The sequence below is a fragment of the Pollachius pollachius genome (genome assembly GCF_949987615.1).
Source record: "Pollachius pollachius genome assembly, chromosome: 6".
Lineage (NCBI taxonomy): Eukaryota > Metazoa > Chordata > Actinopteri > Gadiformes > Gadidae > Pollachius > Pollachius pollachius.
Window position 1 is genome coordinate 17,906,706 of NC_136939.1, and position 18,003 is coordinate 17,924,708.

The window sequence follows — 18,003 nt, forward strand, 5'->3', positions numbered from 1 at the left end:
CCCAGACCCCCCAGATCCAGTCCATCAGGAGGATCCAGCACTAGAGCCCCGCCCCGGGGGCCGCCTCCTGCACCTTTCCCTCCTTCTTCCACTCCTCCTTCTCCTTCTCTCCTCCCAGCTGCTACTTCCTCTTCTCTACTTCCATCCATCCCTTCTCGCTCTCGCTCTCTCTCGTCCTCTCTCCCTCCCTCTCCTGCTCTCTCTCCCTCTCGCTCTCCCTCTCTCCCTCTCTCTCCTGCTCTCTCTCTCTTGCTCTCTCCCCCTTTCTCCCTCTGTCCCTCTCTCAGTCTCTCACCCTCGCTCTTTATCTCTCTTCCCCCTTCAACACTTTCTCCCCATAACCCGTTCCGGCTCCGCTGATCTGATTGGTTGAAGCAGGGATGTGGGCGGGGCCTGGGGTTTCAGGTTCACAGTATTGTTTTGGTGAGGGACAACATCCCAAAACAAACCCCCCCTCCCCCCCCCCCCCCGCTAACCAGAAGGAAAGGGGACGCTGGTGCCACGCACTGTCGTGGTGACGAGAGGCCCACGTTGTCTCTGGGCTGTGAAAGTGGTTCTTCCTTTCCTCCACGCCACTGATGACATCACCAAGACAACACCCACCTCATGCTCATTGGCCTCTTCAGGAGCAGCTGTCCTGTGATGTCATGAACCAGCGTCTGTATGCACTGAGGAATAAAGATATGAGTAAGGACTCAGAATACGCTGCCTGGAGTTTCATTCAGTCCACATTGGTACACATGCTGCGCGCTGTCTGGTGCATTAGCTGGTTGTTAAGGTCAGCAAGCAGGAGCTCATCACAACCAAACACACCTCATATATACTGTTGGGAACACAAATAACAAAGACACGAGGCACATTCACAGTATGCGCTCTCATTTGATGTTTGAGTCATGGGATCTTACAATAACAATAAGAACAGGACACTTTCTATACTTTATCCGAGGTGCTCCTCTTCATCAGTGATGAAGGAGAATGTATGAGTCAGCACAGAACTACGTTTTGTCTTTTTGTCTGATGCTCATTCTGCACTTAGAAGGCTGTCTCATCCGCAAGCATCCAAGTTCCAGACACCATTAAAGAAAAAAAAAGTAATTTAATAAGAATCATGTAGTCATACCTCCCATAAGTATGGGCAAGTTATAGCCTTTTGATACTATAGTTTTTTACAGAGACAGCAGCAGACATGTTTTATTATTTGATTATTATTCTATGCTCCAATATGGAGACTACCATATCACATTATGTCTTATCCAAATTACGTTCTTAGGATATATCTAAATACATATGTTTTTTATACTCTTCTCCAGTTAAATGCATGCAATTTGTTTTGATCCCTGGAAAAAGTTGCTTGAAGGCGCTGTTTCAGATTATAAGATGCAAAAGTCTTGGTTATCGTTTGTTATTGATGTTAACATCCATGTTGTAGATTATTACTACAGGGAAGGTTATTTCACCTAAAAACCTTTGCTATTCCCATTATTTTCCCTGATTATTAAGTTTACCCAGTTCGTACATACCATTATAAATCCAATAATTAAGAACCTTTAGCGCTTAATATACCTAAGTGCCGTGGTCTGTCTGCTTTTTCTGTCTGTCAGAGAGATTAACAGGTTTGATTATTTGGCCTATTATCCAGACTCCATCATCTTGAAAAGGAACCTAACCTTTAACTTTATTAGGCGCCTTGGCCTTTTAGTAAATTAAACCAATTCCCTGTAAAGTGACGAGGCAGATACAGTTGGCAGTAATAAGACTTAGTGATGGCTGAGCATCTGTCTTGTCCCCTTCCATTCCTGATCATGAAGGCTAACCTTATCTGGAATAGGGAGAGATGTTTAATCAAAGAGTAGGTCTCACATTCTGGGATTATTGTTGCACATTTTATGTTTTCTAAAGCCTATCAATGGTCACGTTGTTTGTTAGTAGTTTGAGACCATGGGCTTTCTCGAGACCATGTGCTTGTGCAACACGAAGGCTCCTTCGTTCCTGAGTAAGCCAACGGATCAGCCCTAGTTTCTAGTAATATCTTACTCTGCCAGCAGGGGTCAGGAATGTCCATTGCTTCTGAATCTTCGCACTTATAAGTCTTTCTTTCTTTCTTTCTTTCTTTCTTTCTTTCTTTCTTTCTTTCTTTCTTTCTTTCTTTCTTTCTTTCTTTCTTTCTTTCATACATTCGTTCTTTCTTTTTTACTTTCTTTCTTTCTTTCTTTCTATCTCTATCGTTCTTTCTTTCCTTCTGTCTTTCTTTCTGTCTTTCCTTCTGTGTTCTCTCTCTTAATGCCTAAGTGCCCTTTACTGTAAATCAAGCCACAGGGCTTTCATGTACAGGGCTTTTCAAGTACAGCCAGGGGAGAGATAGTGGTCCCGCCTGACCGCTGCACATGAGAGCATCCCTAGGTCTGTGTGTGTGTGTGTGTGTGTGTGTGTGTGTGTGTGTGTGTGTGTGTGTGTGTATGTGTGTGTGTGTGTGTGTGCGTGTGTGTTTGTGTGTGTGTGTGTGTGTTCAGACAGCATAAAGAAGGGAGGTGTGATTGGTGTGGAAAAGGTTGTCGGGTGCGAACGACGGGGGAGTCAGGGAGGGGGGATCTCAGAGGGGGAGTCAGGGAGGGGGGATCTCAGAGGGGGAGTCAGGGAGGGGGGATCTCAGAGGGGGAGTCAGGGAGGGGGGATCTCAGAGGGGGAGTCAGGGAGGGGGGATCTCAGAGGGGGAGTCAGGGAGGGGGGATCTCAGAGGTGGAGTCAGGGAGGGGGGATCTCAGAGGGGGAGTCAGGGAGGGGGGATCTCAGAGGTGGAGTGCTGTTGTGGCTGATGGGGGGGACTCATCTCCTAAAAGCCTTGATGCAGGAAGTGCAATAAGTACCATAGGGCTGCTATATAAAAGCTGTGTGGGTGTGTGTGTGTCTGGACACGTGCATACACGTGTGTGTGTGTGTGTATGGGCGGGGAGGAGAACGACTGCAGGATGATTGACACCATTAAAAGTGAAACTTCAACCGTCTGTTAAACACTCACTGCAATTCATCCCGTTAGTGCAGTGCAGCTGCAGACCTGCTCCAGGATCAATCAGCCCCAGTCAGCCACTCTCATCTGGGCAGGATAACGATGACCTGCTCATCCCCAAACACTGTTCCTGGTCTTTCTTTACTTTCTCACCCCTCTCTCCCCGCCCCCCCCCCCCCCCCCCCCCCCCCCCCCCCCCCCCCCCCCCCACACACACACACACACACACACACTAACACACAGGGAATCACTGCAACCCCTATATAAACACTGTATGTATGTATATATATGTATAGATAAATACTGTACATATGTATATGTATTGTTTATACATGTATACAGTATATATAGATATAGATATATACATTGCATATACATTGTATATACATACATACATACATACATACATACATACATACATACATACATACATACATACATGCATACATACATACATACATACATACATACATACATACAGTGATCATATATGTATATATCTTATCACATTTGTATGACAGATGCTTCTAAGAAGTGAGGAGGAGGGCGGACAGCAGAGAAGAAGAGCAGTATTGATCTTGGTGGTCAGGGCACATGCAGCCAGGGAGGGAGAGATGCTTTCTGCTTCTTACTTCTGCAGCTAATGCATCTCTTAACCTCACAGCCAACTAGATGGCCCCTTTTATACACTCATCTCCATGGTAATCTAAGGACTGAATCATCTTTTTTGGCACTTCGTTAGGAGATCTTTTCATAAACGTGGACCATTTAGGGTATGAATAATACAACCTAATATGTTTATTATATCAGAGGTGAATGACAGTGACAGGTTAATATATACAATCATTATAACTTTATATAATTATTGATGCACCACTAATAAAACATTGAAATTGTAAAATGTGAAGAGACTATTTCCTGCAGCCTCTGTTAATCGCAATGCGCTGAGATGTTTGTGCTGTAATCCAGTGGTAACACGTTACTTAGCGGGCTTCTGTGGGGACGGCCTTGGCCTCTATCAGCTCCCAGAACCTTATTGACAGCGCCATTAGGTGAGCTTAGTGCTCTGTTCTGCTCTTTATTTCTCTCTCTCTTTGCTTCTCTCTTTATCAGACACACCCACTCCACGCATACACACACATATGCATCCATGAGCACACACGCCACACACACACACACACACACACAGACCCACACACACAGACACACAGACACACAGACACACAGACACACACACACACACACACACGCCACACACACACACACACACACACACACACACACACACACACACATACATGTGCGTGTGTCCAGTACATGGAGATCTCTGTTTACAAAGACAATCACATCTTAATACTTTTTGGCTGTTCAGTTGAAACATAATAGCTCACTTAGCTCTGGCTGTGATGTTATATGAAGCCTTTGCTGGCACTGGTCCCGTGCATTTTATCTCCTCCAGTATCACCATGGCTACCAAAGGGAACATTACTTTCCAGTGTGGGATGCTGAGGCACATCCAAAGCAGAATAACCCCCCTGGAGCCTTGGCATGTACTAGCCATGGGGGTGTTGTCTTGCTTCCCTCCCATCTCTCCATCCTCTCTTCCTTTTCTTCCTACCTTCTCATTGTACTCTGACATTTCCTTTCTTATTTATTGTCTTCCATCAATTGATCCTTCCTGTATTCTGTATTTCCGCCTTCCTCCCTTCCTCCCTCATTCTGTATGCATACAACAGCAGTACGACAGCATTCCCTCTGTGTCTAAAACAAAACATTATGGAGGATTAGAAATAAATCAATGTTTTCCTGTTGTTGCTTATAGCCCGACATCGCCAGTCCAATGTGTTAATGCATATAGGTTTCTCCTTTCCCTCTGGTCATTTTGATTTCCAATAGGCGTAGACCAAAATGCCTCTGGACGCAATAGGATAGACCTACAGCCAATTAGAGAAACGGAACATGTAATAATCTTCCTCTGCCATCTTGGCTGTTTATGAAAAGGCCTGAAGGGCGCTCCCATTGGACGCACCTCTGGTCAGTCAGGGTACGTCCCGTCCCCTATCAGTGAAAGGGCTGTGATTGGGATGGAGGTGTGTTCTGACAGGAGGGCTCAGAGCAGATACAACATGAGCCTGCAGGATGGTTAGGTCCCTAGGTGTTTACGTTACCGTCTTTGGTGTTTCCCTCCTCCTTCCTCTGTCCCTCTGACCAGTACAGTGACACCAGCAGCTGCTTCCCCACAGCTAACTCACCCCTTCCTTATGGCTCTGCTCCATTAGTGCACCAGTATAGACAGAACATTAAGATACATTGAGCTGCTGCTCAGGCAACAGACATCATTTATCAACCCAATGCTCAAACTACAGGAACAGGAAATAACTTTTCTGAGTTGATGGAAGGACTGATTATGGGTCTGGTCCTTTGATGTATCAGGGCGCCAGGGCAGAAGACTAGAAACGAGTGAGGATCAGTGTGCTGTCCATGCCCTGGTACATCACAGGAGCAGTCCCATGATTAGTGCTATGAGTGACATTGTCTTTGGCCAATGACGAGGGCTCAAAGGCAGGACTCTCCTGTGATCTGAGTTCCCACCTCCAACAAATGCCTTTTTGATATGATTCAATTTGACACAGACCTTTTTGTACCATTTTTGTATCTGGTTTATTTATGTGAAATCGTTTATATTAAAGAGTAACCAAATGGCTTAATCCAACTGCAACATCCAAACAGCAACATCTCTGAAAGCATTTGTGGCTGGCTGATTGGCTCTTATGTATCAAATACTATGCATTCAGCAGCCAATCGAAATTGTGAGATAAGTTAAAATCACCTTGCACTAATTTTGGCCAATCAAATATAGCAATCGCAATAACCTTAAGTGTGTTTGGTCACTCACAAATTATGACAATTACGATAATGTATAGTTATTTACCATCCCATATCCAGACATCCCATTTGTTTTACCCAAGACAAACATCTCATGAACCCATTTGGTCTGTTGAGGGGCTAAAGGGCTATTTGTTCTGATCCCTACTTCTTTATAGTACCCTTCAACTCTCTCCTAATGCGGGCATGCTTGGTGAGACCGGATGTAACTCTGAGATAAGAACACGTCAACTCTTGTTCAGATTTCTCATGCTTTTTCTCAAGTTTATTTCAGACATGCACATGTAAGGAACTATGGCACAGTATACAGGTCATACAATACAAACATATAATTAATAACTCTGTGCCAGGAGTAGTGCATATACATTACAAACATGTTGATGTTTGGATTACTTTGAGAAGGGTTTGGGCTCTTTGGGGCTTGCCCGTCCACCCAGATCAAACCTGTCTTCAGGAAGTCAGACAGTTCATCCACTGTGCAAAGCGGGCAATCACGCTACAAATGCTAACAGGCTAACCTCGACATACATGAGAACATTCTGCACAAAGAGCACGTGAACACTTTGGAAATCTCTTTCCCGAAGAGAGGTGGTCACAAACATTTAGAAAAACAGGCAGGCACCCAAAGGTTTGCAAACTGTAGCTTTGGAAGTACATCGGTTCATTACAAGTGCAAGTGTGTTCATCGATACCACGTACCAAGAGAGAGAGAGAGCAGAGAATGTGTGTGTGCATGTGTATGTGTGCGTTTGTGTGTGTGCAAATACAAAGTTGGCCATGCAACTTCATTCGATGAAGTAAACCATAATGTAAGTCATGTGGCTGAGGCCTCGAATTGTTGTCCCATCAACCAGTTAGCTTTGAATGGACCAGCAGTGGGGGAGAAGGCAGTAGATGACCTGGAGACTTCACAGTAGTCCTCACAGTTCATGTGCTGTTTCTTTCTTCTGTCCTTCCCCTCCTGGGACTGTGGAAGGCGCTAGAATTCATTCACAAAAAAATCTGGAAATGAGACGTGGGGAAGTCCTGGGAGGCTGCTTCAAAACAAATATACATTTTTAGAGGTTTTTGTGCTTTTTCATTTTCCAAATGACATGATTTCTATTTTCTTTTCCTTTTTGCGGTGCAACTTTGATCCACTGACGTCAGCGATGCTATTTCTTTCCCTCTGGTAGAGAAGGAGAGAATATGGACAACACAATTATGACCAAAGGGTTGACTTGTTTTGTTTGTTGGCCGGCTTGGACAAGGCTTCCTACCTATAGTAGTCACAATGAAGACGATGACGGCCACACCCAGCAGCATGGAGAGACAGCTGAGCAGCATCGAGAGACGCCCGTATTTCCTCGCCCCCGCGACATCCCCTGTATGCATAACAGACCTCGACTGCCATCAGAGATGAGGGAGTGGGTGAGTGAGAGAGTGAGAGAGAGAGAAAGAAAGAGAGAGATAGTGGAATACGGTGTTAAGAGAAGGCTGCCTTTCAACGTTGGATACAACTTCTTCCAGTCACACCCCTGCTTCCCCGTCTTATAAAAACATGATAATATCACTACTTACCACGTGCGCGTACCACAGGGCGCACATGTTCAGAGGAGCAGCGGGACAGAAACAGGTCAACACTGCGAGCCACAGATAACTTGGAGGTCCGGCCCCGGGCGGCAATGGAGACGGCTCCGGGCCTAAACTGAGCCTGGATGTGGATCTGGGTGGGGCAGCTAGATGCCCCACGGAGCCCGATCTGAGAGGCGACCTGTGTCCGTTCTGTTCGCCGTCCAGCGAACGCACGCTCCCCCGTACGTTGAGAAAGAGGGTGTCGGACGGTTTGGGGTTACTTTCTCCGGTCGGCTCGGCCGTCGTCGTGCTCAACAGTTTCTCCGTGTCCTGGAAGTCGGTGGGATGCGACACCTCCCTCTCCCCCAGCTCGCATTTCCCGAACGTGGCGTCCGTGTTGATCGCCATCACGGAGAGGAAGAGGAGATCCGGCAGCTACCACGTCTCCAAAGCGCGTCTTTGTGTTCAATTAAGCCGACTTCCCTTTAGGGTGGATAGGCGCTAAAAAGTGTTCTTTTTAGATGTTCTCCATCGGACGCTCATTGGGTCTATTTAATTAAACACTATAACTCAATCAAAAGCTTCTCAGACAAATGCGTTCTCGATGCTCCTCGTTCCCCTGCATTCACTTTGTATCGAGCATCCGCGCGCGCACGCCCTCCCTCTGACCACCTCCCCCCTGCTGTGCCTCCCGCTGCTTATTAGCTGGACCTTCTTATTCCCAGCATGGCATGCTGTCCGGCGTGTGCTCCTCCTCATCAGCTCGGACGAGTCGTGATGCATGCATGCTGCTAAAACCTCTTGGAGTGAAACCGCACCGGCGCGGTGCGTAAAAGCTTTGCATTTGCGCGCGGTGGCATCGGCTGGCTCAGCAACTACTCTAGGGTGTGTTTGCGCGCGTGCTCGTGTGTGTTTGCGTGTGCGTTAGTGTGTGTGTGTGTGTGCCAGCGTGCGTGCGCGCCTGAGAGACAGAGCGAGGGGGTGAGGGGAATGTTGCCGTGCGTGAGAAAGGGAGTGTGAGATAACTGTCTCATATCCTGTGTAACCCAATCTCAACACAATGTGTGTGCCCTGCAAACCCTCTCCATTTATGATATGCATTATATAATGGATTAGAAAATACATTTATTTTCTTCAATACACTCACGCGCCCCGCCCCCTTGCCACGCAACCCCCCCCCCCCCCCCCCCCCCCCCCCGCCTTCAGAAAAATATATCAATCCGGGGAGGACTTCATGGTCTCAAAGCTGGCATGAAGGAGGAGGAGAAGGTACCATGAACGGCCTCCTCCATCATGCATGACTCACACTATATTGTAGGTCCACTGTCCTCATGTGCTCCTGCATGAGAAACTACGACCCAATCCGTCTCCTACTCTGACCCGACGGCACCAGGGTTGGGGTGGAGCCTCGTGATGCTGGCCCCTGGTGGTGGAGAGAGATTCTGCGTCTGAGTGGGATTCATGACAAAGCAGGGAACTGGATTAAAAACCGCATCACATAGTTCCCTTGTAAATGTATGAAAGCAATATAGCAAGAATTATTTTTATCCTAAAGCAGTATTTTAGAAGCAAGGTTTATTTTGCTATATTTGATTCTTTAATCAGAAATTATCTTTCATGATCGTAATATTAGCAGGAACTTGGTCATTTTGGGGGCGAGGCGTTTTCGTTTGAGGGCGCAAGGGCTACATGCTGGCCATCAGTGCCCTAAGTTAAAAACCTGATTTTGATTTCACTCAAATAAACAAATTATTTTCTAAAAGCATTGATGCCTTTTTAATAAAAAGTGTAATACATAATATTCATCAAAATACTACTTCATATGTTATTCATACTAAGGTTCAGAAAAGGTTAAGAGTCACATCATCAATACAATCATTGAAGCCTCAATTATGATCAAGTTATATTGAAAAACACTTTCAATTGAGTCAATCAATTCAGTTTGAGGACATAAGTTTGCCTCCTTTGGGCCACTCCAGCTACACTGGAGCACTTGACTCTGATACTGGGCCGGAGCACAGCCCTGTGACTGGCTGACCAAGAGATGTTCTATGGTCCCTGCGTAGGTCATAAGTCTCTCTCCCTGAGAGGAGCACACAGGAGGACCTGTGTTCATCAGGTGCAACGCATTAGTGTTCTTCTCCTGCTTGGGATTCAGATAGACTTTCCAAAGAGGGAGAAAACTTTGGCCCTTGTTGTAACGCAGCATTTATTGCCCGATGTACAAACCACCTTCACCATCATGATCATGAGACTAAAAGGTGGTTTGTACATCTCCCCAGCAAGCAGTGGTGTAGGCTAGTTTTTTGTAGTGGGTGTATTGTGATGATTCCCTCCTAGCCTCTTCCCCACTCCTATAAGCACCGCCACACTCACTGTTGCATACAGTAGCCTATACCCACCATAAGTAATTGAGATTATTCAACACTCGATATTGTCATCAGTTTCCAGGAAAATAAACAGATGCTGTTTATTTGATGCTAGGTAGTAGCATCAAATAAACTATAAAGCATCAATAAATAATTAACTGTTGGCTATATGAATACTGTACTATTGCGTCTACGTAACCGGCCTGGCCTCAGTAATGTGCGACGGAGACGACAGGATACTTCAGTCTTTTGCACAGGACATTTACTGCTGCTGCTGCATGCTCTGTTCATAGTTTTAGAGACAAGAATAAACAGAGTTGGTCATTTGTCGGAAACAATTACAACTCACTGAAATAAAATACCCTATATAAGAAAGAATGAATGCAAAAATACAAAATAATATATTTTTTTGAATTATGTTTCTTATACAAAAATACTCAAATTGCATTTTAATAATGCATTTCCTGCATAAAATGCGATGAGTGCTGTAGCGCAAAGTGAGGTTGAAAATATGTAAAGCCGCATAGTTTAAGACCTAAAGAAATGTCAAATGGCTTAAATCAGGTGAAGGGATTTGAACAAAGTCTCAATGGAGTAAAAAATGTAAACATGCACACACCATTTAAAAAATGTAAATGGTTGGAAACAAATAAAGTGAAGATTTAAACAAATTGCTAATGTGATGAATTTTGAATACATTTGAGAAAAAATATAGAATAGTTTAGCTGTTCTGATGCACCTCTTCTGTGTGTGTGTGTGTGTGTGTGTGTGTGTGTGTGTGTGTGTGTGTGTGTGTGTGTGTGTGTGTGTGTGTGTGTGTGCGTGTGTGTGTGTGTGTGTGTGTGTGCGTGTGCTCCAGTTGATCTACAAGAATGACAGTTTCAAACTTATGTTTAAATATCAATATCAATAAAGTCGATAAAAGACCAACTAATAGCCTAACGAGTCTTTCCAGGCCACACAGTGTGTGTTTATGAACATACTGTATTTTGGGTATAAAACGTTGATCGACTTAGAAACAGATTATGCACTTGTGTGAACCAATTTCATATTGTGACTTTGTAAATATAAGCGTGTGTTTATACAATTTTTATATTAAAGTAATAGTTATATTTATTTTATTTTGAAAAAAAAGAGAACTCTAATCTGGGAGAGAAAGGTTCTTGAACCCAAAGACCTATGACGTTAAGTGGTGAAAGCCAGGAGCTCCTGGAAGCCTCAAGATTGACCACCCTTCTTTCAACCAGGAAGAACATTACCATTGGAACCTGGAATGTAAGGTCTATGTACCAAGTGGGAAAAGCAGCTCAAATAGCAGCAGAGATGAGAAATTACAACCTGGTGCTATTGGTAATTAGTAAGGCAAGATGGACGTAAGCTGGTCAGAAAAGGCTCATTAGTGGAGAAATGCTGCTATATTCCCAATCAGCACAGAGAGCACTGATACGTGGGAAGCCCATGGACCAAGAATCATTACAGAGTCTTTCAGAACAACAAAAGGGAATATTAGCATGAATGTAATCCAATGCTACGCATCAACCAATAACCATGAAGAAGAAACAAAAGATGAGTTCTACGACAGACTACAGAACATCTTGGGCGAGAAAGACTCAGAGAAAGATATGACACACCTTATTGGAGACTTGAACGCAAAGATAGGAAAAGACAACATTGAATATGAAGAAGTGATGGGAAGACACAAACTGAAAGAAATGAACAACAATGGAGGGAAGCAGCTAGATATCTGTGCATCAAACAAACTTGTCATTGGAGACAGTATATTTACCAACAAGAACATACATAAAGCAACATGGGTATCACCGGATCATGTTACAGTAAACCAAATCAATCACATCTGCATTAACAAGAAGTTCAGGAGAACACTACAGGATGTGAGAGTGAAACGAGCAGCAGATATTGCATCAGACCACCACCTGCTAATGGCCATACTAAAACTCAAACGAAAGAAGAACAGAACAGCGCACAGGAGAAACAGAAATAAATACAACGTAAACCTGCTAAGGGAAGAACAAATTCGAGAAGACTATAGCGTGAAACTCTCCTACTATGAAGCTCTGTGAGATCTACTAGAACAGGGGAACAGCATTGACAAGCAGTGGCAACATATTAAAGACACTATAACATCAACGTGTCAGGAAGTCGTCGGCTACAAGAAATACCAGCAAAAGTAATGGATATCTGCTGAAACATTACAAAAGGTCGAAGTAAGGAAAGTTGCAGTCGCAGTAACAGTCACACTAGAACATCCAAAGCTAAGGCCCACAAATAATACAGCAATGCCCACAGAATAGTGAAGAAAAGCATCAAGTTTGTCAAGCAACATCATACATCATCAAACTAGCGAACCAGGCGGAAACAGCAGCAAGAAACGGAAACATGAGACAGCTACATGACACCACCAGAAAGCTATCAGGCAAATACCAAGCCAGAACGACCACTAAAAGACAAGAAAGCAATACCATCAAGACAAAGGAGGGCCAACTCAATCGATGGGCGGAATACTTTGAAGAGCTGCTTAACTGGCCCCACCAGCAAACCCTCCGGATATCCAACCAGCAGGAAACGATCTCCCCATCAGCTGCTACCTCCAAGGCCGGAGGTAGCCTGGCCAAAATCCAAAAAGAACCTGAAACAAATGGTCATCATCCTTCATCCAAGCAGACCTTTGATGAGCAACGATAACCTGAACAACGACAACGATGACCAGTGTGATGTCCCCACTGGCCAAGCAAACGGTTGAGACTAGCCCAGGTGAATTTAAACAAAGTATGAACATCTGATGGGACCTAACCAAGGCCACATTGATGTGACATTACACTGGAGTGAAACCCCAGCTTTGTTAAAATTCACCTGTGCTGGTAGTATGCAAGTCCCACTTCTGATGGGACCCAACCAAGTCCTCATCGATGTGTCGTTGACAGCATCCCTGGTTTGCTTAGCCAGTGGTTTGCTTAGTCACTGGACTGAAGCCCCAGCCATGTTCAAGTCTGGGCCGCAATTTTGAGCTTTAAAAAAATAAAATGAAATATTCAAAGACCAAAAGGGGTTACATATCTGGGCAAAGTCCTCGGGATGGACAGACCCCTGGTAGACCATGGCTAAATGCCTGTCGTACTCTGTATTTTACTTTTGTGTTTCATTATTCGACTGTAAATATTAAAATATTTGAGCAAACTTGTCAACTTGTGTTTGTTATTAGATGTATACAAATATCTTATCCTTAATGGCACTTGCACTCTCTTTGACATACACGCGTGCGAGCGTGCACACACATAAGGAAGTAATATGCTTTTTGGCCAAACTCCAGATTCCTTCCAGACACACACACACACACACACACACACACACACACACACACACACACACACACACACACATAAGCCTCTGTTTCCATACATTTGTTTATATATTTCGCTAATTCAAATTTGCTGTAGTGAGATAGCTTCAATTAGCAACATTAAATACAACAGTCTCAGTGATCCCATGAAGACAGGGCCCTTGAGTGAAACCCAAACTGCTGACCTTTATCTTAAATCAGCGCAGGTGTTTGTTTAAACTATTTCTTTATGTGAAAAGAAATGCTTCATCCATCAGAAGATCCCGGTCTTCCCGATTATCATCATTATAATCATAATATAACAATTACATCAATTTGTAAAAAAGCAGTGTTTTCAAGAGTGTACTGAAATGATTACACTCTTACAGTTTTAAATAGCTTGATTCAAATAAAGTATGCTCAAAGCCTAAAAAGCTAGCAGCTGTGTCGGGAGAGACGAAGAATAACGCTTATGCTTTCAAGCCAAACAAAGATAACCCTTGATCAGATGGCGGCAGTGGCGGATTGGCCGTCGGGAGCACCGGGACGTTTCCCGGTGGCCTGATGGTCCTCCTGGCCTGACTTGAACAGTCACCGGACTGAGTGACTGACGCCCGGGCCAATCAAATCGATCCATCTAGTTACGTAATCACGCCGCTCGGCGACCTGTCGGCGTAACACAACAACCAATTAGCTCCGCTGTCTTCATTAGTCGAGAGAAATGGAGAGTCAGAAAAAGAGGAAAGGTGGAGCAGAGAGAGAGAGGGACAGAAAACGTAAAGCCCTCGCCACAGACGGAGCAAAATGTTGCAAAATAAGTGACATGTTCACCAGAAGGGAAGGTCAGTCAAAAACGATCATCGCCAATCGTTTAATCATAACAATGGCGGCGGCACAGAGGCTCCAACAGCAAAAAAAAACACGACTGAGGTGTTCAAAAGTGTGGGATTTTTTCACTCTCAACGCTCCCAACAAGGTGGTTATTTGCAGACTATGCAAATTTACATTAGCGTACCACAGCAGCCCCCTTCCCCGACCTGGAATGTTCGTTTATCAAGCAGTCGCAGTAGTATACCAAAGATAAAAGTTCGTATGTTTATTAATATTAATATTCGAATATATTCGAATATTTATTAATAATATTTGGACCATTAAATGTCTTCATTCCTTTATATGGTATAAAACTCGGCCAAAAACTCGGGTTTGTTTACCAGCGTTGCTATGGTGACCGGTATTGCGTGTTCCAACGGTTTATTAGGTATCTAAGCTGTCTAATCACTTCATTCACTGCCTCTTCCGTGGTCATTACAATATTATGAAATATGAATAGACTTTGTCGGGTTCGGATTGTATACTCTGGTGAAAAGAGAACTTTTGTCATGTTAAAAAAAAAAAAAGAAAGTCGTTCGATTAGTCGACTAATCGAAAAAATAATCGCTAGTTTAGTCGTTAGAAAAATAATCTTTTGGGACAGCTATAGTGCTTTTTGAGGATGAGCTATCAGTTTTTATTACACGAAGAAGACATGCGATAAAAGGAATTAAATCGCGAAGCGAAAGACGCGCTAATACCAATTACTAAGGAACGGAAAAGGGTAGAAACAAACTTTTTTTCTAGAAGAAAGAAGAGATCCTACTATTTCTTATGGTGGTTTCAGAGTTTACAACACAGCCCCCTCCACACACAAACACATACACACACTGACACAGGCATACGGCCCGACAATCAATCCAGAATACCTAGACATGAATGAAAAATATGTTGCATAATGTTTGAGCCACTACAGGATAGTTTGTACATGCTGAAATAATAAAGCATTATTAAATACAGCTAGCTTTTTTGTTTACTCTTAATCTATTAGGCTGCAGCTTTGTGGCAGTTTTCTTTATTGTAATTCTGCACCATAAATGATAGTTTGACTATCATAATAATATATACAGGCTCTATATGGTATGACTATAACCTTTATAGGCTGTGTTCACAGACACCTGTCTTTCTGGTTTGTGTGTGCAATACACATTGTTTGAATGTAAACAGCAGTGCAATAAACTTAAAACATGGCCTGCTCTTGGGTTTTTCCTTGCAAAGGTGGAGAAGGAACCAGCAGCAGCACTGGTACCCCAAGTGCTCCTGCAGAACTGGAGAGTGTTGGTACACAGTCAGAAACAGAGCAGGACCTCCCAGGTACCACTTAAGAGCACACAGAGTATGCTTTTAGGTTAATAGGTGATTTATTAATGAAACTATCAGTAAGAGTGTAATCAGGAAGAAAACAATTGATGACTGCATAATATGTAATACAAGTTTAGAATCAGGCTATACTTGTCAATCTCATTCTGCAGAGCAACCAGACGTTGAAGTTGAGGAAGAGGGAGAGAGAGAGACAGGTTCAGAGTCCAGCACAGGAGAAAATGAAAGGGAGAAAACAGAACATTCATTTGATTATTTTGCCCGCCCTCAGCCCAAGGACTATGACTTATTTTTTAAGAACCACCCAAAACAAACCACTCAAAGATTCATCCCTAATGTATTCAATTCCAAAGATGGCACCAACAGAAAATGGCTGACATACAATGAGGGAACTCACTCCTTGTTCTGTTCAGTATGTCTAGCATTTGCAAAACCCTCTGCCAGTGAAAGTACATTTGCCAAAGGAGGGATGCATGATTGGAAACATGCCCATCAGAGGGTACAGGAGCATGAGAGAAGCAAGACTCACAGAGAGAGTGCAGAAGCCTTTTTTCTCAGAGCCAGCAGGGCAGACATTTGTAGCCTTTTGAGTGACAAACAAATGTCTATTCAAAGAGAGCAGATCAGAAAGAGGAGGCAGGTCATGGAACGTGTCATAAATGTAGTAAAAGTTATCGGTAAATGCGGGCTTAGCTACAGAGGACACAGCCAAGAAGCTGCGTATTTATTGGAAAACATCGCCAGCAACCATGGCAACTTTCTTGAACTAATTTTGTTGCTGAGCAAATATGATGTCTGCCTACAAGAGCACGTTAAGGATTGTATTGAGAAGAGTAAAAAACAGATGGGAAGTAAAGGAAGAGGGTCATTGGTAACAATGATGTCCAAAACCACAGTAAATAAAGTTATTGAAGTCATCAGGTCATTGATTCAGCAGACAATTGCTGTTGAAGTGAAAAGGGCAGGGATGTTCTCTGTACAACTGGACACAACACAGGATTTGACATCCAAAGACCAATGTGCAGTAGTTCTGCGATATGTCACTACTGTTGTCCATGAGAGACTCATTGCTGTCCTTGACTGTGAGTCATCAACTGGACAGTACTTTGTGGACCTTGTAAAAGAGACACTCGCAAAGATGGACATAGACATCAAACATTGCATTGGCAATGCAACAGATGGAGCAGCTAATATGCAGGGAAAATACAGAGGCTTCTCTGCATTGATTACAGAAGTATCTCCCAACCAAGTCCACATTTGGTGTTACTCACACATCCTAAATCTTGTGCTGAGTGACACCACTCGGGTTGTTGTTGCAAGCGAATCCCTTTTCTGTCTCCTGAACGACATTGCAGTGTTAATTCGAGACTCCTATAAGCGAATGCACCTATGGGAGGAAACCACTGAGGACAAGAGACGCAGGCGGCTAGGTGTCATTGGTGAAACACGCTGGTGGGCTAAAGATGAAGCATTGAAGAAAGTCTTCGGAGGCTTTGCAAAGCCCAACCAGGCACTCTACACAGATGTCATCATCACTATGGAGAAAATTTAAAAGGACATGACCATAAAACCTTGTATCCGAAGCAAGGCTCAAGGGTACAAAGATGCTCTGCTAAGGTATGAGACGATTCTCACAGCTGAGATTTATCTCAGGATCTTTGAGAACACATCCCCTCTCTCGAAATATTTGCAAACAAGTGGGATAGATTTTGTGACAGCACAACACCTAGTGACTGGAACAGAGGATAATCTGAGAAAGTATGCAAGAGACTTTCAGAGTGTGAAGAAGGCAGCAGACAACTTTGTTGAGTGGGCCAATGGCATTCTGGAAGAACAGCAGAACTGTGATGCTGAAGCTCAAACTGCTCTGCCAGAGAAGAGAAAAAAAAAAAAGAAGAGAAGGCCAGGTGAATTGGCAGAAGATGACCTCATTGCTAATGCTGACAAAAATTATGAAATCAAAATCCACAATGTGATACTGGACACTGTTGTGGAAAGTATCCACCATCGTTATGCAGCAAATGCAGTGCTCTGTGCAGATGTCTCCTGCATGGATCCTAAACGCTTTCCTGAAATCAGAGAAAAGGGCATTCCAAACACAGCCATGAAGGAGCTCAGCAAATGCTTGTTGAAATTTGATGACCGTGCCACTGTTGAAGCATTGCAGGCTGAACTGACCAGCCTTGCACAACACTGGGAAAGACTCAAACAATCACTACAAGAGGAGTACAACACCAGGGCTGCCACCACCAGTGATGACTCTGGAGAGGATCTTGATGAAAGTGTGGAGTTTGTGAGCACAAGTTGTTCAACCTGTAAAAACTGCCTGGTATGCTGCTATTTACTCCTGTCACAGTACAATCTGCTCACAGATGCATATCATATCATTGGTTTGGGCTACAAGTTCATCCTCACACTATCAGTCTCACAGGTGGCCTGTGAGAGGACCTTCTCTACTCTGAAACTTGTGAAGAATCGCCTGAGAACCTCTCTCAATCAAGAGAACTTAGAAGCATTCATGCTGATGGCCACAGAGAAGGAGATTCTAATGGCACTTGACAAAGATGACATTATTGACAAGATGGCAGAGAGCAGTGAGCTACTGCGCCGCCTACTGGTTTACTAGGGATAATCGCTGACTGGTTACTCTTAGTGATCTACTT

At 43.9% G+C, this 18,003-nt stretch overlaps 2 protein-coding genes across 2 annotated transcripts in view; one reads left to right on the forward strand and one right to left on the reverse strand.

Moving 5' to 3' along the window:
* LOC307076580 (beta-crystallin A1-like) overlaps positions 1-44 on the forward strand; it is a gene marked incomplete at both ends in the record, with an annotated part of 1,887 nt that extends 1,843 nt beyond the window's left edge. Inside the window, one exon of the mRNA XM_079737623.1 lies at positions 1-44. This exon is cut by the window's left edge and continues 104 nt beyond it. Within this exon, the coding sequence (XP_079593749.1) occupies positions 1-44 (44 nt within the window).
* A 7,000-nt stretch (positions 45-7,044) lies between these two features.
* Positions 7,045-7,852, reverse strand: LOC307077652 (trafficking regulator of GLUT4 1-like; the record flags this gene model as incomplete). Its single annotated transcript, XM_079739083.1, has 3 exons — positions 7,045-7,058; positions 7,150-7,276; positions 7,451-7,852. The coding sequence occupies 3 exons, from the start codon at positions 7,850-7,852 to the stop codon at positions 7,045-7,047; spliced, it is 543 nt and encodes a 180-aa protein (XP_079595209.1).
* Positions 7,853-18,003: the final 10,151 nt, after the last annotated feature.